The sequence below is a fragment of the Gadus macrocephalus genome, chromosome 2 (genome assembly GCF_031168955.1).
Source record: "Gadus macrocephalus chromosome 2, ASM3116895v1".
In the NCBI taxonomy this organism is placed as follows: Eukaryota; Metazoa; Chordata; class Actinopteri; order Gadiformes; family Gadidae; genus Gadus; species Gadus macrocephalus.
The window spans coordinates 21,169,199-21,179,605 of record NC_082383.1 but is presented as its reverse complement, the minus strand read 5'-3'; the positions used below and the strand labels follow the sequence as shown (position 1 = coordinate 21,179,605).

The window sequence follows — 10,407 nt, the reverse complement described above, 5'->3', positions numbered from 1 at the left end:
CACTCGCTCAATAATCTAGTAATTAAGTCTCTGTATATCTGTCTATCCAGATTGTCAATAGTTCGAATATGTAACTTCCTGTTGCTATCATTTAACCAGAGCCTTTTGAAGAGATCTAAATAGATCTATATGAATAATTTAGATCTAATCTAAATAGAGATTGAAACATTAGGCATTCTTCATGTGATATCGGTCGCAGCACCGCACTACATTTCCCACAATGCATCGGGGGCATCTGACGCACATTCGAAGATAAAAAGGGCCGTCAGCCGTCATCCGTTAGTGACGTTGAAACCATAGAGCTGTGCACTGCTCTCCGGGCCGTTCCTGTAAGACGACATTTGAAAAACAACCAAACGCTGTGCAAGAATCCCTCACAGGACAGGTCGTAATCATGGCAGAAGGAGACAACAAAAGCTCAAACATGCTCGTAAGTTGTACCGTGGTTTTTGTAACTCAATATTTCAACGATTCGGACCTTGAGCTATTTAGTGTAGCGTTACTGCGTTGGTATAATAGCGATCGATCCCTTATCCGTAGCTGTCTGGGCTGTGTACAGGCCTTTGTCTTAATGAGGATTAGCTAGGGCAGGTTAGCTTGAAAAGCGCACATCATCCTAGCCACCTCGTTGAGGTTCAAACCGACGAACCGCAGGGCTGATCTGTGTGTCAGTGACACTGACGTGATCTACCGCCCTGATACACGAGGAAACCACCCCGCCGGATGCTCGATCAATCGATACTGCGGTGCTCGCCAGGGCTTTGTAACGTGAACACCACAGCCCCTGTTGCTTGCCATGAGTGGTTCTGTATAAATGTAGAGCAGCTGAAACGGTCTCAGAGGTCACGGGTAACCTCCATCAAGCTCTTATCCAAAGGAAGATTGCGCCTTCCGTTGAGGGGCGACCGAAGTACAAAGCGTCCTTTTTCAAGGTCTCGGCCGTATTTGGAAAGTTGCTAAGCGATGTTTCCTTACGATTACCCCCCCCCCCCTTGATCGGGGAAACGGGCGACCAAAATCCCAATTGCAAAGCCTACATGCCTTGAGTGCAATTAATTGATCGTCCTCAAAGATAACCGTTCAGAAGATGCTCTGGCAAACTTGCAATGAAAGGGCTCTAATTAGTGTCCCCAGTGTGGTCTTCGTGCCTTGGGTCCAGTGTTGGTGTTGGGCAAGACTCTGACCATTAATATTCACTATTTTTCCAGGCGCAGGAAACGGCCCAGTTGGAGGAGCAGCTTCAGGGCTGGGGGGAGGTGATCCTGGCCGGGGATCAGGTGGTGCGCTGGGAGAAGCCCTGGTTCCCTGGTGCCCTGATCGGAGCTACCACTCTGGTCTTCATGTAGGTCCCCCCTCCACAGCAGCTGCATGTACGGTGGATGTGTCTGGTTGGCCATTGTAAAGTCTTATCAGACTGCTGGCATGCATCTATAAAGGTCAGGGAGGTAATTGGTTAACATGTCTATACAAGTATCCATCTCAAGCCATGCAACAACAGACAAATTGTACTATGGAAGTGGTTTATTTTTTGTTTTAATTATCATTGCTAATGCAAAACTTTGGTTAGTTATTGGGTTTAACTTCCCGTTCCTGTTATGTCACGCTTGGTCAGTCTAGTTTGCGAGCATATCTCTGACGAGGCCAAAGTAAAACTGCACGTTGGCCTTCTTTCAGTGACCTGGTTTGCTACTGTTTGTCTTCTTGTGATTCCTTACATCAACCCTCACACTTAACGTGAGATGTAAAGATTCCTTTCAGTGTGCTTGCATGCCATCTGTTCCGCCTTGGGCGGCGGTGTTGTACTTCAGTCTGACCTCTGTCCCCTCCTCCAGGCTCATTTACTATTTGGATCCCTCCGTGCTGACGGGGCTCTCCGGCTCGGTCATGTTGCTGTGCCTGGCTGACTACCTGGTGCCCACCCTGGCCCCCCGCATCTTTGGCTCACACAAATGGTAAGACTAGAGGTCTAAGCAAATCCTATTTCCGCCGACACCTCGCCGTGACCCTGAGCAGGGTAGGGTCTCACCGTGGTTCTATTCTATAACCGCCGCTCCGGCGTCTGTCTCTCGTTGTGTGTCATCATGCCAGCGTGGCTCTGGGGAGGCTTGGACTCGTCACTGATCATGAGAGAAATGCAGACGAGTGCTGTGTAACCTGCCTGAGAAGTCTGCCCATTAGGATCGGATGACGGGAGCGTAGGAAAAATGTTGCGCAGCGAGTTGAGTCAGCAGAGGAGTGATGATGCGCTGTAAAGGTGGCAGTAAATGTGTGTGTGTGTGATGGAGTCACCGCAGGCTTGTAATAACCGGCAAGCAGGTAAAATGGTGCGAGCGGCCAGCCATGCTGCATTAAAAAGTGCGAGCCCCCAACCGCGAGAGATGAAGATGCAAGATGAAATGCCCAAGAAGGCGTGGCAGGAAACGGGTTTAGCCTGATCTCTGCAGAATCTCTGAAGCGAAGGAGATCCGTCCCGATTTTGGCTGTGCAAGGCTCAGTCTTTGAAAAGCATGCATCTAACTCATCATCTTGCCCACACAGTGTACACTTTGTTAGGCTAACGTCCAGGATGGACATGCAGGCTCAAAATGAAAACGAATTGACTTGCAAGCTTAAATATTTGCAAACCACTTGCAACGACAAAGATCTCTCTGCATGAACACTTATAGAGCTGGCCTGGGGTGTGTTGAAGGGGTCAGCCCTCGTGTGTGTGTGTGTGTGTGTAGTACTGGTTTTCACACGGTAGTGCGAGTTCCTCAGTAGTTTTTGCCCTCCCGCTGGTCGGTTCTGTAACCTACTTATGTGAGGGTCTATGTTAGATAGATGGTACCAGGTATCGCACATGATTAGGATTTTTTTTTTCTGCTCTTAATCACATGGTTTGTGGGCCATACATTTCCTAGGGTCTCTTCCCTCTCAGACATTGGATAGGGTTTGTCATATCTAGGACAAAGGCGGGTTCAAGTGTATATACATAGAAAAGAAAATGGGAGATCCAATCAGAACTCTGTACAGATACCAGGTCCATTAGGGTTCAAGTCTGTATCCAACCCTGAAGACCCCCCAGCCTGGACCAAGGTGGTCAAGCTCTAGATCAGGAACCCTTAACAGCCATCCACATGGGATTTAAGGGAAATGTCATGTGGACCCAACCCCTGAACAACTATTCCCATGCTGAAACAAAGCAATAAGCATGGCAACTTAACTGGTTGGGCAATGGTTTGTGCCAAGTCTTTTCCCTTGCCAAAAAAAAACGGCAGACGGTAAAGGAAGATGGAATTTCACAAATCAGGAGGTGTTTACAATGGGCCGGCAGCTAACCCCAGACCTATAGCTCAAAATGCCATCTTACACCATTGATCTCTAGGCTTCCCTCTCTAGTCTAGCCCTGGTAGTGGTTTGCATGGGGACAGCCCCCCCCCTCCCAGACAGCCAGGCCTCTGGGTTTGAGTGACGGCGTGCAACTGTTGAGGCATCTTCGGTGTCTGACTCCGGTGCCCAAAGCCTCCAGCATGCAACTCTGAGTCAGCAGGACATGAGAGTTAAACCGTGTAGCTCTGGAGGAATCTAGGGGCTCATCCAGCAAGCTTCAAAGTATCCTTCCTGCCAGGGTGCGTCTTGCACTACTACAGGTTATGCGTCATGCTTAGATGGAACCGATCACACCTTTTTGGTTTTGGTCTAAAACCATGCATAGTTTGCCACTTTGCAAGAGCAAAGCCACAGACGGGATGCTCTTGAGCTGAGTAGACTTGACTGCTTCCCCCAGCTCCTCGCTTTGCTGTAGCCTTTGAAATGTCAGTCGTACTATTTGAGGATCTGTGTTCTGTCGTCCCCATCAACGAGGCCGTGTTCCACATACGGAAATAGAGCGTGACAGCGAAGCGGAAGAGGAACCCTGCTATCCACACCTAGTGAGGAAGTCCTCTTTTTGTCCCCGCCAAGATATTGTGCGGGGATTTGCTTATTGCCGTTTCATGCTTTGCTTGCTTATCTCAGATGAGCAGTTGCAAAGTCGTCCCAGCACTAGTTGGGGGGGGGGGAAATCATGGGAGTGAAATGTCTAAGAAAATATGATCTATTTAATACTTGTACCCTCAATAAGTAAGTAACATTTATTTATGTAACGCTTTTCACAGACGGGGTCACAATGTGCATAGTACAACATATAAAATTCATTTCAAACTCGATAAGCTGCTGTCTTTAGCCCAGTCTCCTTGGTTGTATCGCATGAAAAATCATGCCCATCATGTGCCGAGCTATTTCTGGCCTGCTCCACTTCTTCGCGCAGAAGTCCTCATCCCTCCCTCCCTCTCTCTCTTCCCTCCCCTCCCCTGTGCAGGACCACGGAGCAGCAGCAGCGTTTCCACGAGATCTGCGGCAACCTGGTGAAGACCCAGCGGCGCGTGCTGGGCTGGTGGAAGCGCCTGTTCACCCTGAAGGAGGAGAAGCCCAAAGCGGTACGTTTCCCCACCAGGTGCACCGGCAACAAGGGCGGCAGTCTCTCATTAAAGGGGTCGGATGACGCGCACCAGGTGTGAGTGGGCTTAGCCCAGGACCAGCCAGTCCCTGTGCTGTAGGGACATCGCACGTGGGAGTGGACTGTAGAAAATGTTGCTCAATCCGGCATTCATCCAGCATCGACCCGACATCATTGCAAAGGAGGGTCACCCCTCAGTTGAGCTCTCGAGTATTAATGAAGGCCGGGTGTCCGTGCATCCTTAAAAAGTCTTAAATTCATGTTTCTAAATTGAAGGCCTTTGAAAGTCTTAAATTCGTTTACAAATGTCATATGCTGGTCTTAAATACTGTAACTGAAGGTTTGTCGGGGCATTATTTTTCTCGTGGGACTTTTCGGGAAGGACGTATAGAGAGGCTTCTTTCTTGCTAGCTGCATATCTAAATGATTATCTGCGTGCTTGCTCGCTAGTCTGTGACAATGGGTAGGTGAATGAGTGACACACACGCTATGCTTGGGTTATAATACAGCAGGATTCCCCCCCCCCCACCATCGCATGTTTTAGGTCTTAAATTTCATTCAAGGTGGTATTAAAAAGGTCTTAAATTTGACTTGCTGAAATCTGCAGATACCCTGAATAAAGGTTAAATTAATTCATCTAGGTAGACCCTCCCACTTGTGATGTCACTAAACCGCAGGAAAAAGCAGTGTTTCCAAAAGGTTTGTAATGGCTAATCATAGTCTCACCTGGTGTCTTAATACCACCCCTTTGACGATGATTACTGCAGTGCTGCCTCCCGGCTTTTTTTTTATTTATTTTTTTATGTAGTCTGCCGTGGATGTCTGCACTGCTTCGCGTGGATTCTTTTTGTACAATGATGTTCTTTGTGTGGGTGGAGGATAAATCGGTCCCGCAGTCAGCTGAGGGAGGCGTCCCTCGGCTCTGGGGGGCCCGAGTCGGGGCCCGGCTCAGACCAGGCCTGGGGTCATCACGCATCTTGATGTTCCGAACTTCAGTGACATGTCGTCAAACGCCCCATTGTTTCACTCATTTGATTAACATATGAATTATTAGATTACGTGCCTTGAGTAACAGATTTTCTGTTTTTAAGCAATGTTCGATTCCAGATAACGTCGTTATCCCCTTAAAGCTGGCGTTATTGTCAAGGCTCTATATCGCTGATGGTACAGTGTGCTGGGGAAAGTTTTCACTGTCTCCTGTTCTCCCCCGCAGTACTTTGCCCTGGTGATCAGCAGCCTGCTGGCCATGGCCTTCATCGGACAGCAGGTGCACAACCTCTTCCTCACCTACCTGATCGGTAAGCAGTGCTGCTTCTCCAATATGACTCTCCCTGGAACGTGAGCGCGATGGTAGTCTGAGAAACGCCCGCCTCTTCCTCTTTGGTCGGCTGCTGTCGAGCTGCGGTTCCAAAGTCAGGAAATGTATCTGTGTTAAAGGTCTCACCAATAGCGTCATTAGATTGAGCATAAGGACAGTAGTGTTACTTTCACTTGACGTTGTACTTCTGGAGGTTGTTGTTTGATTTATAAAAAACGATTGCATTCAAATCCCTTAACGGTGAATTGACTATAGTTGACTATAGTCATTTCACTTGACTATAGTTTCACTTGACTATAGTTTTCCATAAAGGCTTTTTACGATGCACCATTTGCCTGATGGCACGTTGGCTAGTCATCTTGCGACATGCTGTGGCAGCCTGTGAATGCAGCATTGCGTCACTTCCTCATTCTTCCCCGTGACTCGGCAGCCATCAGTGATGCCGATCAATATCTGGCTTGTGACGTTTCACTGATGCAAATGTTATAGCTACTCCCCTCTGCCATTGTTCAAGGTCATATCTACATTGACTAGGTCAAATGATTTGAGGCTAGGGATATATATTTTAGAATCATTATTTTGCGTAATATGTTAATTGTCTTGGCATCAATACATCAGATGCTCTGACCCTTTGTGTTTTTACTGAATAGCATGGTTTGGCGGCCTACCTGTGCAAACTCTGCCCTTGCGCTCGGCGGAATGATTGCTTAAGCTAGCGAGCTAGTCATGGGATTTAGGGGAAAGCTGGGATTGTTTTTCAGCTGGATGCGTTGAAAATCAGGTTTACCCTGGCTCTTCTCCAAATTGCCTTACCGTCAATAAAGGAAAAAAAATTTGGGAGTGTGATGGAACCTGCCTGAAAACATTGGATTTGATCTGAAAATATCAGAAAATGAATCGCTATCAAAATGACAGTGGTAGAGATGAAATGGCTAGAGATGTAATGTCAGTGCAGCCCTCCCCAAACGGAAGCCGGTTGGGTCACTGCGTGCGCTCAACCAGGCGCCTGCACTGTGGGGGGGGGGGGGGAAGAGGCACATGAAACGTGTCGAGACAGTTTTTATAAGATTATAATTATGGGGAATGGTGGAAAGTTGGTTAGCTAGCATAGTATCCTACTTGACGGCCCTTTTGAAGCTTTTTGGGTTTGAATTTGTCGGCTGTTTGAGAAATCGTAGATCGTTGCGGGTAAAATTTTAGATTGTTTGTCTTGATCCATTGTACAAATTATTTTCCTACAAACTCAGTTTTTATTTTGCTCTAAACTCTTATTCATGAATAATTACAATTAATAATTTAATTAAAAAAACAAAAACACTTGACCTGTAACCCAACTTCCAGAGGAACCAAAAAACAAATTCCCCCCCCCCTCTGTCCTTTTCCAGTGAGCTTCCTGCTGCTTCTGCCCGGGATGAACCAGCACGGAGTCATCACCAAGTACACGGCCATGGCCAAGAGGGAGATCAACAAGCTGCTCAAGCAGAAGGAGAAGAAGACGGAGTGAGGGCCGCGGCCCGAGGCCTCTGGAAGGATGGAACTGTTGCGCAAGAAAGAACGGATGATAAGGTTTTAAGTTTATTGAAGGCCAGATGAGGAACAAGGAAGTTGTGGTGGTCGATTTTTTTTTTTTTGTTAAAAAAAAAAAAAAGGTTTCCTCTTCTACCGCAGAACGAGTCGACGTCTTCTCGTGAGCCGTTTGTTTGGCTCATCCCTCCCTCGTACACAAACGGCGTTTGTTTTGAGTTGCGTTCCCGCCAGGTTACACGATGTAGTCCCGGTGTGGGGGTCTTTGGTTTCAGCACTGTCACTCACTAGGGTTTGGTGGGATCCCCCCCCCCACGTTTCTTCATGTTAATGTTTTGGGTTGGTTTTATTTATTCAAGGCTAAGGTAATGCTTTTTAAGCCATTCTCTTTATTCGGGCAAAAGTGACGCCTCACTTGGGTATTATAGCATTTCTTGGATTTTACGATGATGGCTAATTCAGGCACACTAGGGTGAGTTAGCCACACTAGTTTATCGTGTGCTTTGTTCAACTTTTTCTTAATAAAACTGCAGCACTAGAGAACAAAATAACTGGAGTCAGATGGACACTCATCTGCTGTGGCAGCAACTGGTAGCTTTGTATTATATATATATATTTTTTTTGTCTACTCGAGCCTGCTGCTGTACTGCTGATAGCCGACTGTGGAGGTTCGATTAGCGCTTAGCTGTACACGCCCCTCACACGCTCTTCTTAATAAACTCAAATCTGGGGTGGCTGTAACTATGTAAATAGGCCGATTCCTGAACCCGGCCCTCGGATCGCTTTCTCCCAGTCGCTCTGTTGGGCTTTTCTTCCATTTTTTTTTTTTGTGCTGTCCTCGTGTGTTATTTTTGGTCCAATTCTGTTTTGTCCGTCATTTCACCTTTTTATGTGTCTTTATCAAAGATCTTTAATGAATAAAGTCTGCTTTAAATTAACTTTAATTCACACTTGTCCGTGTCATTTTTATTGCAGTGATTTGAAATTGACTCGGACTTATTCATGGGAATGACCAAGCTAATGCAGATGATATTTGACCCAAACAACCGTATAAAGCGTTGCTTTGTACTCTTGTTTAGCTGGAAGGTGCGTGGTGAGGGCTAGTTCAGTCTTGTGGCCCACATAGCGCTGTCCTCTGCTCCTCTTGGCCCCCATGGGGATTGAGCTGACTGTAGTCTGGCCATGTGTTGCTTTGACCTATGCAGCGCCCTTTTCAGTTTGCCCCTCGAGTCCCGTTCGTGCTGCCTTTCCACTCGACCAATGCCTTGAATAGTCGCTCTAGTTGTCTCTTATCGTAGATAGTTTCCCCCTGAATACCAGTGGCCCGCCTTGCATTGGATCAACATGCCTTGTATAAGCTGTTCTTTGGTTATATCTCTGGTATTGATTGATCGAAATAGACGCCAGAGGGCGCCGTTTAGCCACAGTAACTAATCTAGCGATGGTAGTAATGGTCACTCGAGTCCAACTCCACACAGGTGGGAACTATGGAACAAAGTAATTTAATGAGTTTTTTCCGTCTAACCTGTAAAAAAAATAAATGTTACCAAAACGAGGCCCTTTGCTAAAGGATATTTTAGTGCGGTGATTAATATCAGTTCTTTATAGATATGCACAATGATTGCGGGCTGCTCTGTATTAATATAACTGTACGCTAGAGGGCAGCAGTGTGCTGCATTAGGACTTTATGTTGAACACGTTGCATCTGGTTTATTTCATATAAATGTAGAACAGTTCCATTAGTCTTGAGATCTGAAGAATCAATCCTACAAAACGTAGCGGGACGTTGTGGACACACTCGTGTGCGACCATTAGGCCTACTCGGTCATGTCAATCGACGCAGTCCAGCAATGCGATGTTGAGATTAAGCACCGTGATGGGAGGGATCCATTTCCCCGTCCTGACACTGTTAGTAAACAACTCGGGTGCGACACCGGGGAACCATCTGCCTTCCCAGTATGTTTCAGGATGTTTTTAAGGAAGTGCGGTGCGCTGCACGTAGTCGGCAGGAGAAAACACTCATAACGTGGGTGGGTGGGTGAGTGCGATAGGTAGGCTATATATGTCAAATGACATTCATCGTGTCGTTTGCCATTTTCAGTGTCTCCCTGGTGACCGTATTAAAACGCAATATTATGCAATACAAAAACCATCTGTGCCCTTTAAGTAACATTATTTATTGTGTATTATTACCAATAATATACGCTGGTGTTAAGACGTATGACACCACACCCACTCTCCACTGGCAGCAACACATAACGGACTGTTCTGGGAGCATCTGGAGAGGGCCAGTGGCGTCTCCCTGGGTCTGCTAGCCGTTCGCTGCATGGGGGCCCCCATGACGTCATCTGGCGCTGCCAGCGCTCACACAGGCAAAACTTTATGTGGGCCATGAATTGCGCCATACACAGAGGCGATATGCCAACGGACTGATAGCATTGCAAACACACACGCACACACACACACACTACTGTCTCTCGTCAGTGCAAGAACACCAAGACCCAAAAAGGTTTACTGCAAGAGGAAAGTGCTGTGTTGGTTTAAAGGTGATTTCATGTGTTTTTGTTTGCTATATATGCTGTGCCTCACAGAGTCCATTAGGCAGGCTGCTAGCCAGCTGTTGTCAGCATCTCTCTCCCTCTCTCTCTCGCTCGCCCCCCCCCCCCCCCCCCCCCCCCAGACTTCACAGTGAGAGTACTGCCGATTTAATGATGTGTATAAGAATAATAAGCTGCTCATATGCATTTAATGTTGTATAATAATCAACCGCTTGCTAATATGCATGCCTCAATCGTCTCCCCTTGGAAAGTATTATGAGCAAAAGTACATCAATGGGAATTGCATGACGTATTTGGATCAAGGAAAAGTTGGTCTGCTATGGGGCCTTGAGTGGCTGTAGAGAGGGGTGGAGGGGGTAGAGGATGGAGGTGGTTGGGGTGATCACACACACACACACCCACACCCCATAGCTCTGGTGGAGGTTAATTGCCACTCCTTACTGGTAAAATCAACCAGGCAGCGGAGGATGTAAAGCTGCAGGCCTCCTTTCTCGCACGACTGAACACTTTTCAACCCAATAGGAAGACCA

At 47.1% G+C, this 10,407-nt stretch overlaps 1 protein-coding gene across 1 annotated transcript; it reads left to right on the top strand.

Annotated features, from left to right (window-relative positions):
- Positions 1-270: 270 nt before the first annotated feature.
- Positions 271-8,263, top strand: arl6ip1 (ADP-ribosylation factor-like 6 interacting protein 1). Its single transcript, XM_060045829.1, has 6 exons — positions 271-430; positions 1,209-1,342; positions 1,833-1,952; positions 4,340-4,457; positions 5,691-5,775; positions 7,181-8,263. Exons 1-6 carry the CDS (start codon positions 395-397, stop codon positions 7,297-7,299), a joined length of 612 nt encoding a protein of 203 aa, XP_059901812.1. The 5' UTR covers positions 271-394; the 3' UTR covers positions 7,300-8,263.
- Positions 8,264-10,407: the final 2,144 nt, after the last annotated feature.